At 42.0% G+C, this 19424-nt stretch overlaps 1 protein-coding gene across 1 annotated transcript in view; it reads left to right on the top strand.

Annotated features, from left to right (window-relative positions):
- Positions 1-16536, top strand: part of CMTM4 (CKLF like MARVEL transmembrane domain containing 4) — a 36898-nt gene extending 20362 nt beyond the window's left edge. Inside the window, exons 3-4 of the mRNA XM_032701335.1 lie at positions 7180-7278; positions 8173-16536. Coding sequence (XP_032557226.1) covers positions 7180-7278; positions 8173-8343 — 270 coding nt within the window. The 3' untranslated portion in view covers positions 8344-16536. The remainder of the gene's footprint in view (positions 1-7179; positions 7279-8172) is intronic.
- The last annotated feature ends 2888 nt before the right edge of the window (positions 16537-19424 follow it).

Raw genomic sequence — 19424 nt, forward strand, 5'->3', positions numbered from 1 at the left:
GCTCTGCTGTTGAACATACAGAATGTGAGATCAAAGGCTGCTGTGGGAGATCACTTTGGCCAAGTTAGTAGGAAATTTAAGAATGTAGGGTTGTGACTGATTTTTTGTTTGTTTGTTTTTACTTATTTTGGCATTTTATTCTTTACAATTTAGATGTATATTCATACATTTGCTTCTGGCAATATTTATTCCTTTCCTGTGTTTGATGGTTTCTTTTATAAATTTGCAGCCTCTGTCTGTGGCACAGTTACTGCAGGAGTTGCTTTCTGAACAAGACTTTGAATGCTTTAGGAGGAAGTCACTCCTGCTTGTGTATAAATTCATCAACATACATGCTTTTAAAAATATATTTGACTTTGTAATGGAAAGTCTCAAACATTGCTTTTAGAAGCTGTGTGAGAAGAGGCTGTTACAGTGCCTGAAGGAATTTAATAGTCTTGAATTTAGGAAAACTTATTTCTTTTGAAACAGCACTTATTCCTAGGAACCATTTGAAACTATTTGCTTTCAAATGGTCTTACATATTAGAAAGTATGTGACCATCAACTGCCATTGTCCAACACAGGATTGTTTCCTTTAAAAGTTGAGTAAAATTAGAATTCTTTCTGATGCCTTGTGGATATTGCCTGATGTCCACTGTTGGAATGAAAACATGGATCTGTATATGATCCTCAAACAGACAGGCAAATTTGCTAATTTTTTTTAAACACATATTTTTAGCCATTTGGGGAAGAGAGATTTGGTTTTATCCTAATTAGAGACTTGCCAATGATTTTCCTATTTTCCTGAGGCAAACATGCAAGAAACCTGGAGATGCTGAGGCCAGAAAAGAGCCTTGCTTGGGTGTGTTGGAAAGAGGCTGGTTTGTTCAGGAAGATGAAAGAACAGTCACTTGTCTGTGTTGTGCAGCACTGTCAATGTTATGCAAAAATGCAAAAGCTGGGGAACCTGTCAGTGGAAATTTCCATTTCCTTGATGCTCAAAGGGAGCCTATTCTGCAGGGAGACAGGAGTCAGGGGCATGGAGAGCACAGCACAGCAGAGGCTCCTGCTTAACCAGTTACTCAGCTAGTAACTAAAAACTGAACGTTTGATGTAATTTTGGCTTTGGCTAAACGATCTGTTCTCTCTAAAATTCACTCTTTGAATCTCATGTGACCTGCAGGGAGAGCTTAAGAAGTGGCAGCCAAGCTGTGTGCATGAGCTGGCCCTGCAGGATCAGCCAGTGCAATGAACTATTTGTGTGTAAGGGGAAAAAAAAAAAATCTTCCCAGAGATTTCTTACCATTGATTTTTTAATTTTGTTTTTTAATTTTTCTTTTTTTCTGAAGCACTCACTAGAACTCTGGTGGTGTATTTGGTGTGAATGTAGAGAGCATTTCAGCCTAGAGCAGCCTCAAAAGCGAGGCCTAAACTGGGCACAGCACAAAATCAAGAGTTCCACTGGGCTGGTTGGGCTGGACTCAGTGCCAGGGAGGACACACAGGGACCCAGGTGTGTGGGTGGGAACACACAGATCAGTCCTGGTGTTTTGTGCTGCCTCAGAACCGATTTCATCATCTTTGCAGGGTTGTTTTTTGCTGGTGTTGCAGCAGTGAAGCCTTGTGTGCAAGCACTGACACTTGAAGGAGTTGGCAGAGAATTCCCCGTGGTGCCAGAATGACAAAGTGTCTCCTGCCAGCCTTGGCTCTGGAAGGTGGAATCACAAAGCTGTAGTTCATGGGCCTTCACAGGACAATCTTGATTTAGATTTTTATTTTTAATTTATTTTTTCCCCTTCTGTTTTGAAAAAAACTGCTTGCTTAGCTGTTGAATGAAAAATTAAATAAGTCACCCTTGACCTCTCTGTTTACTGCTGTCAAAATAGCAATACCTATTGAGGACAAAAATGCATATTTTATAAATTTTAAAAAATTGCCAAAATTCATTTCCTCTGGATTACTGCTCAGGATTACTGTGCTTCAATACAGGCTCCCACAGCTGGGTAAGCCTAAATAAATAAGGAAAAAAGGAGATGGGAATTCATGCTCATACTGTTAATTTGGTTCTTTCTACCTAGGACTTATTTTTGTTCGAGGAACCATGTTTTAATTTTTAATTGAAGTGCAAAATACTCAAAAAGTGTTTAATAATATGATTTCAGAGCAAAATTGTGAGAGTTTGACCAGAAGTGATTGGTTTAGAGGACTGACTGGTGTGTTTGTGACCTTCAACCTGATAACTTCATATAGAAGCAAGGGGGAAGTTCCCAAACCTTGCAAGTAAAGCAGTGGTTGGAGGAAAAATGAGGGGCATTGTACAAAAAAAAATATTAAAAATTCATAACCACACTCCCCCTTCCTTCCCCTGCCAACTGAAAAACAAACCACCAAACCCAAGCAGAACTAAAAGGAAATGTTACTTTGGGCTCTCCTGTGGAAGATTACCTGGACACCTTTTGTGGCACAATCAGGCTACTGAAATGTACAGGCTTCTTTTCCAGATTACATTGATTTAGCTGCTTTAAACTCCATCTAAATGTACATTTTTGGATTTCAGAAGGCAAATGACAAAAGCAACCACCAGTTTAAATGACATGTTTTTGTGTCTACAAGTTGCAATATGGCACTTTCTGCCTTTTAAATAGTGCCTGGTTGCTTATTTCACCATGAAATACAGAATACAAAGTCAGAGCATGCATTGCTATTGAATATTTCTGAAAAGTTTGGGTTTGTGAAGCCATGGGGAGCTGTGGATAAAGGCAGGTGGGTATTACTGGAGCCTCTGAGCATCAGAGCTCCTTCCTGGTGAAGCACCAACCTGGAAGGCTGAGCAGAAACTTTCAAAGCTGAGGTGCCTTGGGTTTCCTAAGTTACCTAACGAGGCTCTTCGGGTCTGTTAAATTCTTAGCACCAATTCCTCTTTTCCATCCTCATTGATCAGGAACCAAAGCTGCCCAGACTCCTAAAAATGAAAGAACGTAGGATGGCCACAGACTCACAGAATGGAGGTTTCCCCCCTTTTCAGCAGAACAAAAGCATCCTGTTTTTTAGCATAAAACACTTACCTTGGCATCAGCCCATCTTTGTCCACAAGTGATGACCTCTCTCTGCCTTGTGCTCCTTCTGAGTGGGACAGACAGCAGATATATGGCCGTGGATCCCCTCCTTTGGCCTGACAGGACCTTGGTGACTGGACAGAATGACTCAGATGGGACTCGATGATCTCGAGCTCTTTTCCAGCCTCGGTGATTCTGTGATTCTGGGACTTGCAAGTGAGTTGTTCCTTTGAGATCATTTGGGACAGGAGAAAGGGAGCAGGAGCAGCCTGGAGTGGCTTTGATTGAGCTCCTGGGTCTGATTGTGTTGTGGCTGGCAGCTCTGCACAGTGTTCCATGGCACAGCACACTGTCTCATGAGGTTGCTGCAATTTCAGCAGAAATTCTTCTACCTCTGTGATGTGGTTTTACTTTGTCTATAAATATAATAGCAAGAACTTCAGCTACATCGTGGCCAGATTTGAAGCAGCTCATCTTTTTTCAATTAGTTTATTCTTCTTATTGTCACGATTGTTCATTTTCTCTTACGTGGAAAAAAAGCTGCATTATTTTAAGGAGTGTCCTTTACTTCTTGAATTCTTGCTGTAGTTTGCTTTCTTTTGTTTCTGCTCTGACTTGGTCTAAAACCATTGTGGTTTTTTTTCCTTTTCTTATCTTTCTGCTCAAATTTTGGATTAAAAACCTCCCCTGACATTTGCATCTGTGATGTTCCCATTATATATATGTAGGACAGTGTTGCTGGTAAGTGTCATTGCTCCTCAAGCTCTAAACAATCTGATCTGTGGATATAAAAGATCATAGTGGTTTGAGCTTTTTAAGAAACCAGCCTTATTGTGCAAATGTGAATCAGTTGTTAATTGCATTAAAAAGGTTTGACCTTAATAGGAAAAATGGAATTGCAGACATGAATAAATTGGAGCCTCAAGATCAGTTCTTTAGATTTGCATTATTGAATTCTTTGCAAGGACAAACTTTATTCTTATGTAAAAAGTACCATCAAACACAATGCCAGTGATGATAAGTTTCTAATGTACTTATATCAAAGTAGATTAGAAAAAGCATTTTATATTCAGTATTTTATATATTTTATATTCTGCAGTATCTCAGACTTCTTTAAGAAGCCTTCAGGTCTGTTTGTAGCCTGGAGATGGGTCACAATGTGTGTTGTGTTGTGGGGAGGCCTGGTCATCTTGCTCATGCTTTGGAAAGGTGATCAGGCTGACAGACTCAAAAAGTTAGAGGCCATCAGGGTTAATTAATAAACATATCTGAGCTCATAAATCATGCAGCATTATGTGTCATCCACTTGGCCTTTAAATATGATACTAAGGAAGTCCAAAATGTGGCACTGAAAAAACACAGTCTGGATTAGAAGAAGTGAAAAGGTAGAATATTAAGCATGTCTTCAGCTGCTTGTTCTGTTGGTTTGCTTCCTTAAATTAAAACTCACTTCATTTTGAACATGACTGGTGCCTTAACTTTGCAGCTCTTAATTTTGTTATGCTGTTAATTTTGTTGTGCTGTTTGATGTTACGCTTTGAAAACAGCTCGTATTTTTTGATTATTTGAACACTGGATTCTTCCTTTAACATTCAAATACTTAACATTCACATATTTTCTTTTGAAATTGTGAGAAATTTTCTCCTCCTTTTGAATAACTTCTGTGGTTTTTCTCTGCACTCTGTCCAATTTTTCAACATTCTTTTAAAACTATGGATACTGGAGCAGGACTCAGCATTCCAGTGTCCCTTGCAAAGGGGAGATTACCACTGTACACTCCTTGTGTCCATCTGTCCAAAGGAGTGGACAAAGTGCTTTTTCTCCCCTTTTTTGGTCATGGCAACACATCTCAAGATGCTTGCCTACTGTAATTACTAAGTTCTGAGGTATTTTTTCCTAGGATTTTATTCTGTAGGTCCTTCCTGCAGATGCCAAATGTACTTTGGTTGTAAAATATGCAACTTGACTGAATTGAACTAATTAATTATTTTTAATTATCGAAGAGCATAGCTGCCCTCTCCTCAGTATTTAGTTTCAGAATTCTTGGTGACATACATAGAGACTTGATGGAAACTTTGAATACTATTGAGCCTGGATCTGTTGTGTATAGTGAGACTTTCCCTCTAGTGGAAAAAGGGTTTGTGGGATGAGAACCACAGCTCTTGTTGGCAGCTGCAGGAGCACAGTTAGAGCCATCAACTCAGAGCTGGAGAGGGGATACTTGGAGAAACTGTGAAATGACATTTGTTTTCTAATGCTTCTGTTTATTTAAAGATTTTATCTCTGCAAACAAGAAGTTATATAATTAAAAGTGCAATAACCAGTTGATAGGATTCTAATTTGATTTGGTGTCTTCAGTGCTAGATAACATCTGTCTCAGTAAGCTTAAGCAGGGATAAAAGGTTGGTTGGAGTTTCTGAGACTCTCAGTTTGCTTTTGTTTCTTTACTGTTTGATTAGACAGGTTGGGTCTTGCCGGGCTCATGACATGTGGACGTGTGAGTTGGAATAGCAATGAACAGGGATTCCTCTCTGATTCCTTGGGAAAGTCCCCCTTTTAGTGAGGATCAGGCCCCAGTGATGCCTCACACAGTCCCCAGGTACACTGAATTTTGATAACCAGCTGTTGCTGAGCCAGTACCCTCAAACAGATGGTTTTCTTTGTGAATAACACAGCACCAGGAACTTACTTTCTAAAGCATTGTCTGATCATGGCTGGAAAAACGGGTGTTTTGGGAGTGGCTGGTTGACACTGGGCTTTTCCAGGTCTTTGTGCCATGTAACTGGAACACAGCCATGGGATTCAGACCCAGGGAGTAAGTTTAGATTTATGTCTTCAGTCTTCTAGCCTGACTTCTAAAATGATAAAATCCCACAACTAAGTGAAGGAGCAGGATCAGGAAGCGAGCCTGCCTTGCATGTGTGAGAAGGGAGTCAAGTAGAACAATTTGTCCTTGGATTGTAATTAATGTGATTTTTTTCATTTTATGGTGGGAGTTGGCATGTTCAGTGTGGTTTTGTTGTGTGTTTGGGTTTTTTCTTTAACTCAGGCCTGTAAGTTGCCCAGCAATCTTGTGTACAGGTTCTCTTTCCATCCCTTTTGGCTCTGATAATATTCACTTCTCCCTGATTTCATGTTCCTCCAGGATGTTTGTGCTGAACTGCCATTTCTTGGTTTCTCCACCCCGACCTCACCTGTTATTCCATTCCCATGGTAATCTTGTGTTGTGGTTTGGGAGTGGTATTCCCAGTTTAATGGCAGTGTGCAGATAGTGCAGTGTCCATCCAGACCAAATGTTTTAAAATTGTGAAAGATGCCCTGAGTAACACACTGAACATTCCCTAATGGATCTCCACTGTGTTTCTGCTATTATCTTAAACCCTTGAATTTTTTTTTTCTCAAATCTGATCAGGTAAGTCTTGTATGGTATAATTATTATCATGCTAAGAGCTGCCATTCAGAATTCTTCCTTCTGTTAATGAACCTGTTTTATGTAAGGCATGGTGGCATAATCACCTGAGCACCAGTGACATGTGCAGCATGTGGATCACTGAATTGTGTGTAGCAAGTTGTTTTTCTCTGCTTGGAGCAAAACAAGAGTTTTCTGAATGTGTTGCTGTGCATATGTTCTAAAGTGTCTGCTTGAAACATCAGTTTTAGGCAGTGAATAGGTAAAGATCTGTGTATTCTTACAATACAGGCAGCTGTTACTCATAGAAATGGCACAGGATGTGCAGGTTTGTACAGTGAAGGGCTAAAAAATTTGTAGAAAAGCCCCTGAGTGCTGATGTGAGAGAGAACAAGGGGTTCCTGGAGTGCTCAAGTTTGGCATTCAGGTTACTTCAGTGCTGGCTGAGGTAGAACAGCTTTAGTCATTCTTTATGCTGCCAGTCCTTTAGTATGAACCCAGCAGAGATGGAATGATGTGTGCAGAGGCTGCCCTGCTGCTTCATGTCTCAGGTCACAGCCCAGTGCACACTGATCCTGGGCAATAATCTTGGCCTTCTTTTGTGCAAGTGATCAACTCCGTAGAAGGTGGGGAGGTATTGCTCTAGTTCTTGTTCTACCCTTCTGTGTTGTCACTTCTAATAAAAGGAAGCAAAGAATCATCATTTAGTAATGCTAATGAATTTATTTTTTTAGGATCTGGTCAACACTGGACTCAGCACTTTCTTCTTTTTCATTGCCTCTGTAGTACTTGCTGCTTTAAACCATAAAACTGGAGCAGAAATTGCTGCTGTGGTAAGAATTTGAACTTCTTTATATTTAACTCTTATATCAAAACTAAAGCTTAACTTTTACTCATTAGTTGAATACACCTGTTGCCTTTGCCATCACAATTTAATTTTAGAGTTTGCTATAAGATAATTCTTATTTTAAGAGTATTAACATCCTTTGAGCTGTGTGTCTTAAGGCTTGAGGCAGGAACAAAAAAATGGCTTGCAGAGAACACTTTACAGTTGAACTGGCCTTGCTTCTTTCTCTGTAGCCAGCTTAGATGATCCTGCTCTGTTTTGCAAACAGATGGAAAAGATAGACCCAAAAATTCAGAAGAAATTGCAGCTGTTTACACATAATTTGCTGAGTATTTGCTCACTACAGATGATTTTTTGTGTTGTGGAGTGAGTATAGAAGCCCTTCAAGGTTTTAAATCTACAGGAATCAGTTCAAGCAAGTTAATTTTGTGCTTGAGTTGGCAAACTTTTTAATTTTCTTTTCAAACCTGTTTTTGAAAATCATACATCAGTTCTGCAGAAGCATAAAGGAAGAACTGCAGAGTAGCTCCTTCTCCAGGGCCAGTGGCCTGGACTGGTCACCTCCTGTCATTCCCTCACTGTTGTGCACCCTTAGGAATGAGCTGTTGGATGAAGAGCTGCTTCCTTTACAAGAGGGTCTTCCTCCAGGATTTAATTGTCATGTTGGTAGTCAGGGAACTTTGTTTCCTAGGATCCTTGATCTTAGTCACTTTGGCAGATTCTCTAGTTCACTGAAGAAGAAAAGCATCAATTTTGCAGGCTGTGATGATTTGTCAGTGCAAATAATGCAGAAAACTAAACTTCTGAGAACTTTGTTGGGAAACTGCTTTTCTTCTTGTTCTCAAAAACCGTCTTTGACAACTCTTTGTCCTTGCTGTAGGTGTTTGGTTTCCTGGCAATGGCAGTGTATGCTGTGAACACATTCCTGGCTGTTAGGAAGTGGCGAGTGAACAGGCAGCAGAGCAGCCGACAGACCAGCGACTACATCCGTGCTCGGACAGAGTCCAGGGAGGTCGTTCATCGCCCGGAGATCCAGCGCCTGGACGCGTGACAGACCTTCCAGGGGGACTGCAAAGGGAAAACAAGTGCTTGACTCCCTCATGGAATAAGGGTTTTTTCTTTATTTACGGAGGAAAAGGAAGATCAGAGGGTGGCAGAAGATGCCCAGCCCTGTGTGTGTGCCGTCGAGTCAGGAGCTGTTGGCTGGAGGCAGGAAATGGTCATTCAAAAGGAAGATCCATTCAAGATCTCTACATATGTATATGCATATATTATATAGCTTATATAATATATTTTATATATATGTTTTGAAGTATGTTACTGTTCTGGATTGACTGCACAGTGGTTTCCTTCCCTCTCTGGAGATCCGTGTTCTTCGTCTGCCGCAAACACTCGGGACCAGCGCCCCCGGCACGCCTGGCGTGGCTCCCACGGGAGAGGAACCCACCAGAAGAGATTTCCTACCCCCAGGAGGAGGTGAGGGGCAAACAGCAATAACTTCAGCCACGTCCCCTGTCCAGCAAACTGTCTGTCCATCCCCACAGAGTCCCATCCGCAGGAGCTCCCGTGGCACACTCGGCTGGAGGAGCTGGAAAGCATTCCCAGTGTTTGGGGTGGTTCCTGTGCCCCCTGCAGCTCCTGTGTGTTTGGGGTGGTTCCTGTGCCCCCTGCAGCTCCTGTGTGCCCCTGGCAAGCTCTGAACTCATGTGCAGTTGCTGGGGGTCCTTGGGATGTACCAGTGCAAGGAGGTTGTTCTGTGCTAATGGTGGGATATGTTCTATTTTTCATTCCAAAATGGGAGACAGGTGGAGAAAAGGGGTTTGAGGGACACAGTAGAGAAAGAAAGGGTTGTCATCCAATAGACTTAATTCCAACTATGGCTTTCTTTTTTTTTTTTCCCCTTTTTTTTTTTTTTTTAAGGTTCAACATTTCTAGAAGTTCTTGCTAGAACTTGCTTTCTCTCCAAGCCCAGGGTAAGCAAGAACTAGCAAAAAATTATGTGCTTATAAAGTGTTTCTGAGGTTGCAAAGTTGTGATTCATGTAGGAGAAATATTTCTTTTTGGAAGGATGGTGGTTCTAAAATTAAAACCATTGGTAGTAGGTAAACCTGATTTAATTTTTTTTTTTAAGTAGATGTTTCTGCAGATTTTTCCCCCAAATGTTTCTTTGGAAAATGAATTTAGCTAATTGGAGGATAATATGGTTGTATTGATTTGTTTAGAAATAGTTTTACCTAACTGAAATTTTCTTATTTTGATTGTACTTCCAGTGAATGAATTACATTTTTCTTTACTTAAACCTCAAATTCTGTTCCTAATAATACCGTAATATTATTAGGAAGATGTCTCTTGATATTTTTCTGTTTCTTTGCTTGGTGTTTTTGTCTGTGTAATTCATTATTTGGCATTTGCCTGCCTGCATGTCACATGAAGACATTGTGGGGGAGGAGATATCTGGAGCTGAATTCCTTTCTGATGTGAGGAATATGAAAATCCATGGGATTAGTGGGACTGAGTGACTGTCTGCCATGTATGCCTGAATCTGTGTTCTGATGTAGCTGTACTCTGCAGGGGGTGACTGCAGGTACCTGGAGCCTTAAGAAATAGGTTGTGTTTTAACCATGAAAACCGGGTTACACCAAGCAGGAGATGAGTAGAAGTGCCTGGGATTTTTATTGCTGGAGGGAACTGGGGTAGGGACAGGTGTGACCCTAATTCTGCAGTGTTCAAGCTGGGAGCAGAGATTTATCTTGATGTGTGGGGAAAAAAGGTGACAAAGGTGATGGTTTTGAGTTTTCAGTGCACTGACATCTGCAGTGCATTTCACTTGGGTGGCTAAGATGGAGATTAAAATTCAGAGTTACTGAATTTAAAAGAAAATTTACATTTTCTTAGTGAGCAGTGGTTTATCAGTTCTGTAGTAACATTTTATTGTGCTTTGTTGGAAGTTAATGCCAAAGGGGTCAGTTTAAAAGAAGATTGAATCCTCTAAACCTGGTACTGGGTTTAGAACAGAGGCATTTTATTGTGGGGGTCTCACCAGGGTTGCTGTGCATTCCTTGAGCAGGAAATGACAGTTCCATGTTCAGTGGTAGGAGTTTGTTATTGCCAGTGGAGTTGTTCCAGCCCTGTGTTTGTCAGCACTGCCTGACACAGTTTGCAAGGAGGGTTTGGAGATACTTTTGAAGAGAGTTTGTGTGTAGAGATTTGGTCAGTTTTTAATAACTGGCAGTAAAAACCCTAAAAGAACCTTTTTAAAAGTAGCACAAGCATACCTGGACTGGAATTGTAAACTGGCATTAAAGCAGTTTGTATAAAGACTGTAAAAAACCCCAAACAAAACCAAAAAAACCCAACCCAAAACATCTCCCACCAAAACCAAAAGCGAACCCAAACCACCTACTAAATATAAAATATCATTCTCCAGAAAATCCATGTGTTTGGAGTGGAACTGCCACCTGAAATCAAGGAACACAAGTTGGGGGATGTGTGGCAAAGGCTTTTTGTCCCTTGGCAGGCTGATGGCAGTGATGGGATGGAGGATTCCTGGGGCCTCCCCTGTGCTCCCTGGGCTGATCCTGGTTGTGGCAGAGCTGTGGGAGGCCTGTCCCTCTGTAAATTTAGGAATTTGGTGTCTTTCAGATCCCTGCACCTTTCCTTGCCTAGAAAAGGGATGACTTCACTGAGTTTTCCTTGGAGTGAGGTCACAGTTACCTTTTAGCTGCAGTGACAAATGCAGGAGTGGTACAGTTACACTTCCAATAAAGTGTAATCCTTGGGCAGCTATTATAATATACTGGAATGGCTTTGAGGGCTTTTACATGTTTTCTTCAGCTGAAAATGCCATTATTTCCATCATGACTTGAGCTTAGCAGAGCATTAATTTTAAAATTACTGATTCACTTTGTAAAACAAAAGCAACTGTAAATTTGTAATTTCCTTATATTTGGGACCAAAGATGATTTTAGTATTGTACGGAATATACTTTCTAAAAGATCTTAAGCACTTATTACTCTGCAGAGACATTATTTACTATTTGGATTATATAGAAGGGAAATAAAGTAGCTGTGAGAGACAACTAAATTTGAAATATTAGGATAATTTGGTGTATACATGGTTCATTCCTCCCTGACTTAATTTTACACAGAGGTACTATTTTAAGACTGTTGTACAAACTGCAGTCATCACAAAAAATCTTATAAGAAGAAAATAGGATAGAAAGTTTTAATTTTTTTTTTTGAAACTTTTTTAGAAAAGTGATATTAAATTGCTTCTCTCAGCCAGTTAGTCTTGCTTGTAATTGCTAGCACAGAGGGATAGATTTTTTTAATCCTTAAAAGTGCTGTTTAGCTCCATAAAGGGACTCAAAACCCACTGTAAATAGAACTAAATCAGAGCTAAACAGTTGAACCTTGTAGGAACGGGATGCTTGAAACTGTAACGGTTCAAATCAGTCCTCTTTGGTCCAACCCAGCCCTCAGACAGGGAATCTCTGTATTTCTGGGTGTAGAACTGACTGGGAATTTTGCCACCTATGCACAGATATCAGAATATTAAACAGTAGGATCTGACTGGAGCAAGGGCATAGGAATGGTTGTACAGCATTGCAGGAATCTGTATTTTCTTGCTCTGTGTTCAGCTCAGCTCTGTCAGGCTCAGCTTGTGTGTCACACGTCCTTGTGCTGTGCAAAGGCCACAGCAGGAATTCCTCAACCACAGGCAGGAGCTGAGGGAAGAGTCTCAGTAAAGCTCATTCCTTCCTGCTGTCCCTGTGTTCCCTGGATTTGTACATTTGTGCCTCATGGATCCAGTGCTTTCATAACACCTCTGGTTGAGCCTTGTCGTTGCTCTGGGCAGGGTCTGTGTCAGGAGGAGCAGCACTCAGTGTCCCCATCCCTGTAACTATGGTGCTCTTTCCTTTCCTGCTGGTCTGTGAGGCTGGCTGTGCTGGGGAAGTGTTCTCCATTCCCGTGGGATTGTGGAAGGGAGCTAGTGTTCTCCATGTGTTTGGGATTTCTGGTAGAAACCACACACTTACAGGTTGAGAGGATTAGAGATTCTCTCTCTCTCTGCCTTTTTTGGGAGTCAAGGTCCCAGCTCCAGAGCTCCCATGTCTGTATTTCATCGTGGGCTCTGTGTTGGGAAGCACAACAGCAGCAGGTGCTCTGTGCCTTGGAAGCAGCTCCTCATCCTTCACCTGTAAGATGCCTCTTCCAAAGCATTTCAATGAAAGGATCAGTGTGTGGTGCTGCTTCCCAGGCTCTGTCCCGTGTGTTGCCCTGTGCATCTCAGAGTTGCTCCATCTGTCTCTGTTTTGTTGTTGATTCCACAAAGAGGAAGGGAAAGTTCCCACTCTTCCCTAAGATAATAGTTTAGTTTTCTTTCTCTCATGACTATTGTCCCTTCCTAACACCTGGGGGTTCTTGCCATGCTGTGGATCCCAGCAGCAGAACTGATGAGCTCCAGGCTGCATTGGGACTGTTAGGAGGGAATGAACCACTAGTTTTTCATGAACTTTAATGTCCCTACATGAATTTGGTATTTGTCACCTCTGTGCTATTTAGGGCATGTGCAGGCACAGCAAATGCTTACCTAATATGTGGTTTTATTGATGCAACCTTTTCCCCCTCTTCCTTAGTCTTGTTCTATGTCTGTTGTTTTCTTGTCTCATGGGAACTTTGTAAACATTTCTTCTTGTTTTCTTTTGTGAGGAAAAACCCTCACCAAAAATCTAAAATAAGGAAGTTTTTAGGGCATAATTAAAAACCAACCCCAAACTTAATAGCAATTCAGATAGTGTAGAAAATAATATCCTCTGTCCTGCTCAGCTGAGACACTGAACAGCTTTGTGCATGAAAGAGTATGAAGAACAGTTTTTGTGCTGGAAGCTCTGGAGCCAAACATCCTCAGCAGGTATTTAGGGTAAATGAAAAGGTAGGGACAATCTGATTGTAAATATGAGATATGAGAAGGACTCTTAGCAATCCAGTCCTTTCAAAGTGATATTTGAACAATAAAAATCCCCAACAGCAGAAGGAAAGATGCTTCTGCAATTCTTAAAGGATAGGCAGACCTTGGATCAGAGGTGTTTGCTCAGGAGGGCTCTGTCTGTGCAGACAGAGGTGTCCTGGGCATGGATTTTAATTTAAAAATGGTACTGAAATCAGTACAAAAATCAGAGGGATGATTGAAAGTACTTTGTAGAAATGATGCCATATTCCTCTCTGTATTTTTAGTTAAAATGAATTTATACAAATACTCAGGAAATCTGAGTTTTTCCTGGTATATCATTTTCCCTCTTAGCAACTTGGCCACCTTGATAGATCTGTTTGACCAAGTCAGAGTGGTGCTGCCAACCTGAAAGGGTTTCCTTGTTTTGGTTCTTTTTTTTGTGTTGTCTTTTTTAAATCTGTCTATAATTTAACCATTGTATGGTAAAAATAATCTTTAAAAAATCTGCTTACACTGTGATTCCTGATAGCCTTTAATCAACACAATCTCATTTTCTTTTGGGATATGCAGGTTTCAAAAGTGTTCTTATATATGCCCAGAAATGAAAGTTGTCTATTTATCATAGGAATGTGATTAGGTAAATCCAGAATCCCAGTACAGCTCTTTCATATGTGCTGGATAGACGAGTAAGTTAAATTGCCTTTTAATCTCTATGGGTTAATAAATATTTTTTTATAACTAGCCACAGATAGTCCTTTTTAAATTATACTTGGCAAACAGAAGATATTTAATTTTATATACAATATACATAGTTACCATGATTGACATATTTATAACATAGAGCTTTGTGTTTACAATGAAGGTTTTGTTGGTTTTTTGTTTTTTTTTTACCCATGGACTTCATGGGTAAAACTTTAAAAAGCCAGTTAACACGTATGGGAGGATATGGAAACTATTTCATGGATTCAGGATGAGGACATAGGAGCATTTCAAAAAGCAGTGGCCAGATTGTAGTAACAGAGTATGTGGGGGGGTTCTTATTTTTTGGTTGGGGCTGGTCCCTACAGCTGTTTTAATAACATCTGGATGTGAGTAACAGAATGGAATATGACCACCTGCCTCTTCTGACTGTCCCAGGCTATTGTGTGGAGTACAGGAAATTTCAGGGTATTGTATTGTTTTAGACAAATGTCTCAATAGACATATTTAATTAAAACCTTCATGTGTTTGAAAGAAAACACCCTCTCTGAACTAGGCTGATTTACCACTTTTGGTAACCTTTTCATCCCAAAAGTAGTACTGTCTAAATACTTTTAGTAATGTTACATCTGTCCTGATGTCTACTGGTTTAAGTGGTTCTGGCACCCTTTTATTACAACAATTGCTACCTTCATTTTTCTACTGTTTATACTTTAATCTTGAATGTTTACTGGTTTCTACTTGTTGGATATTGTGGAGGGAGAGTGTATCTTAGCACTACAGATCATCCAGCTTTAACTCATTCATCACAGTTCTGGAGTAAGGAAATATTTTGATTTATATATTGTGGCCAATCAATTGCATTTTAAAATGATTTCTGTACACAACATTTATGACATAACGAATGACTTAGCTGATCATTATATCTGTCTAGACTTACTCTCTTCTGTACTAGTGTCATTTTGAAACTATTTGTATATGTTGAAGTTTGTAAGGGTTCAGGAACCCACAATAAAATAGTAAAGTATGTATTTATTTCTCATTATAACGCTCGATTTTGATTTGAAAGTTGACACTTTGTACGTCTTTTCACGGAATTGTAAACAAATACCGAAAAACTGCTTCACCTGGGGTGCCTTCCATGTGTGGTGTAAACACTTGTCACTCACAGAAATAGAGATGTAAATTTATTAAACCAGTCAGCAGTATTTTTGTAACGTGAGTCCCTGATGCATCTCTGCCTTCCCTGTGCTTTGTTCCCACCACCCCCAGTCTGTGGCTGCTGCTCCTTCCTTCCCTGTGGGCACTCCCAGGGAACCTGATCCCAGGGTGTCCCTTTGCCCTGCCCTCCCTCAGCTGCACTGGGGATGGAGATCAAGCACGTGGCTGCTGGAGGTGGAAGGTGCTCCAAATTCTGTCCTTGAGACCTGGGAGAGATGCTCAGTGTGGGAAATCTCCGTCCGTGGGACTGATTGTGGGTCCTCTGCAGGAACACTGCAGGCCCAGCCTAAACATTCTCCTTCTGGCTAACAAGTCATGGTTTATGGCACCTGAGGAGCATCCAGGCCTGACCAAAAGGTTATGCCAGGGCTGTAGGTGCTGTCCTGACAGAGCTGTAGTTGCAAACAGCTCGGAAGGATTAGTTGAGATAGCAGGTTCCACTTTCTGGCCTGAGCAAAGGGGATGCAGTTTTCCTGTTCCCATGTGAGCACAATGTGCTGTGTAACACCCTTGGTGCTTTGCTGTGGCAGTAAAACCTGTCCTGTGGAGTCCCAGCAGCTCTCACTGCACGCTCTGGGTGCATGTGCAGCACTGCCTGGTGTCTGGCCCTGGCCAGGTCCCCCTGGCCTCGGGGGCAGCAGCTCAGGGGTCCCTTTCTCACCAAGTCCTGAGCGAGGACTTCAGGATATCACAGGATAGCACGTGTTCACACAGGGACAATTTACAGCCCTGGGGGATTTCCCACTGTTTTGGTGAGTTCTGGAGGTTCTCCAGGAGCACTTGGCCAGCTGGTGAAGCAGCTCTTTGCCACAGTGGTGCCTCCAGCTGTGCCCACCGTGCCCAGTGGAAGTGCAGCATCTTCCAGCTCTGTGTGTGAAAGTTGTTCTCTTGATGCTTGACCAATCTCAATACAGGAAAACAGAACCTCCACCTTATTCCTACACTAGTAACAATTTTTCAGTCTTGGTGTTTCTTCTATTGGTGTCTGCTAATGAAAAACACGAGCTGGAGAATTGTAATGTCTTGCAATACAGAAAGCAGTCCTGTTTTTAAAATCCGTTCTGTTATAGCATAATTTAAATGGTGTATTTATCAGTTTTAAATGTCATTTTGGTTTCCCAGTCTTTTGTATATGGGCACAAGACTTTTTGTAATTTTTTTTTTTTTTTAGCTGTCTTTCTGTCTTTTCTTTCTGGTCTTGGAAGATTTGGGTTTTCACGGTACTCTTCTGATCATTCTTCATAGTGGTAAAAGTCTGTATTTTTGTATGTAGGGAAAATGGTAGTTTTCTAACACTTAGCCCAATCAATATAGTATGGAATCATTTGTGAAGGACTTCCTGTTTAATAAATGGACATATTAAAGTACTAAAGCATTGTCTGCATCTGTAAAGGTGTGCTGGGCTGGCCTAGGCTGGGCTGGGCTGGAGGTTCTTTTCTTCCCAGTGGCTGGTGTGGGGCTGTGTTTGGGTTTGTGTTGATGACATAGAGGTGTTTTTGTTATTCCTGAGCAGAGCCACGGCCTTTCCTGCCCCGTGTAGGACCCTGCTGGGGAGGGGCTGGGTGTGTGGGAGGTTGGGAGGGGACACAGCCAGGACAGGTGGCCCCAGCTGACCACAGGGATATTCCAGACCATGGGACATCCTGCTCAGGGTGTGAAGTGGGGGAAGGGAAGAAGGGAGGAAGTTTGGAGTGATGGAGTTTGTCTTCCCAAGTCACTGTTCCATGGGATGGGGCTCTGCTCTCCTGGAGGTGCTGAACACCTGCCCAACCATGGAAAGCAGGGAATGAATTCCTTGTTTTACTTTGCTTGTGCACACAGCTTTTGCTCCACATTAAATTGTCTTTATCCCAAGCCACAAGTTTTCCAGCTTTTCAGCCTTGCAATTCTCTCCTGATCCCACTGAGTGAGAGAATGGCTGTGAGGGCTTGGGGGCTGCTGGGGCTAAACCACCCCAAAAGGCACCACAAGAACCTCAGTGCAGCCAGTCTTGTGGTCGATGGGCCGACAATGCACTTGGGGCAGCTGCTGAATGCACTTTCCATCCAGGAGAGTGGCACAGGGGTTAAACATCCAGCACAGCTACCCTGGCTGAGAGGTTGGGACTGGGGCATGAGAATCCTCATGGATGCAGGAGGTCGTGAAAAAACATGAATGAGAGCCCTTGATGAGAGGTCAGATGTAAGAGAAAGCACATGGACTCTGTTGCTCAAGTGGTTGTGGTGGGGTTGCTCTGGGAGCATTTCTCTGTCTGGGACACTGCAATGGGCTGGAATGCTCTGTCTTGTCCTTTGCAGCATGTTTGGGACTGGAGAGGAATTTTGGGGCTGAAATGCCCCAGTGAGTGGGTAATATCTGCCACCTCCTGGGCTCTGGGTTTCAAGTTCTGCCTTGATGCTGCTGGAATTTTTGGTCTCCATGGGCTTTGGAGGTGAGGGTGGAAACACACAGGTGGTTGAGTATCGTGAGAAGATTTGGGAATATGGATGATGCAGTCAAAACACTGGTTAGGAATAGGTCCTGTACTGACAGATCTGTAATTGCAAACAACTCTGAAGAAATAGTTGAAATAGCAGGTTCCACTGTGGGGAGAGTATCTCAGTATAACAATATTACTTAGAGATATAACTTAGAAATTAAGAAACTTCAGGTGGAAGTGTGGAAAAGAACAGCTTTATGTTAACAAAATCTGAATAAACCACAAATGGTGCAATCAAGAACTTTCAGAAGAAACAAAACAAAAGTCCCAATTCCCCAGGTGGGGGGGGGGAGAAACCCACGGCAACCCGAGGCAAGGGGGGAAGGAGGGGGGAAGGCAGGACTGTCCTGGCAGCTCAACATCTCCTTTCAAACCTCTGACAGAGGGGGACAAAGGTGGTGGCACGGTTGGATTTGTCCAGAGGGATTCACTGAGGGCAGTCACGTGTTCTACAACAAGGGGGTCACTCACTTTGCCTCTGAGGGGTGGCAGCAGCAAAGTGGCATCACCCTGGGGGTCCTTGGTCCAGAGCAGCTCTGCCAGTTGTCAGATTTTAAAAAGTTTATTCTCTCTGACTTTTGAATATTTCAGTCTCCTGGGAAGACTAATGGATTTCTTATTCATGGATCAGGCTAACACAATGTGATGGACAGAATATATAAAATGTCCAAAATATATAAAATAAAAGCACAGGTATTTCCTGGACAGAATTTATGCTGGAATTGGTATTTTCCTCTTCAAGGAAATAGATTTAAAAATTGACTTACTTAAAAAAAACTAAAACCCCAAAGAAAACCACACATAAATTTTAAATATTCCGGGTAGCATTGTTTTACCATCTGACCCAGAAGTTGTACAAAACATTGAGTCCTATGAATTCTTCCAGTAAGGAGGAATCTCTGTTGCTGTGAGGATTTTTTGATGCAGTCCTCTTTATATGAGAGGTGACTTTTAAAGATCCTGACTTTGAAACCAATATTCTCTGCAAAAAGGTATCTTGAGCATCTTGTTGCAAGATTCACCTTCTCAGTGCTTACCTAAATGTCTTCTGCTTCCTTGATCCATTCTCCCTCTCAGGAGAACAAAGCATGGCCAGATGGAGCTGCTGTGCACTTTGCTGATACAGATCCTGCATTTGCTCTTGGAGGGCAGTTTGTATCCTGGTCCCCATGTGGAATGAAGCCTGACTGTATTATTTTTAACCTGCAGGCTGCCTGCTCTGGGCTCAGCTCAGCAGCAGTGTGGGTGTTTGCTCAGTGGTGTTTTGGAGGTGCAGGAACACACTCTTGGTCTGTGGTCACCAGTCCATGGTCACTGGGTGGCACAGGCTGTGCTCCCTGAGCAGGGTGAGATGCAGCTGGAAAATTCAGGCTCACAATTGGGCACAGTGAACACTTAGAAGCAGAATGACTGGAACCATCTGCTTGCTCTGCAGAGCTTAAATTGTGTTCTGCTCACCAGCACACCAGGCTGTGGGAGTGTTTCTCTCAAACACTGCTTTTCACTGGGTGTCCTGGGAATGGCTGTGTCCCTGGGAAATGTAAGAATTGGAGAACTTTGGACAGGATCAAGTGAAAAGCAAAATGAAGTGGGGTGATGGACAGAGTGCTCAAAGCACAACAGAGCCTCTTAGTTCAGTGAGAATTAAAAAAAGCTGCTTGGAAAAGTCTTGAATTCCTTAATGTCACCTGTCCAAAAACCACCACACAAGACTGAACAAGTCCACAGACAAATATAAAAGGTTTTTGAGAGGAGAAGGAGGGTGAGAGCCCTTCAGCCAG

The sequence above is a fragment of the Chiroxiphia lanceolata genome, chromosome 13 (genome assembly GCF_009829145.1).
Source record: "Chiroxiphia lanceolata isolate bChiLan1 chromosome 13, bChiLan1.pri, whole genome shotgun sequence".
Classification (NCBI taxonomy): Eukaryota; Metazoa; Chordata; class Aves; order Passeriformes; family Pipridae; genus Chiroxiphia; species Chiroxiphia lanceolata.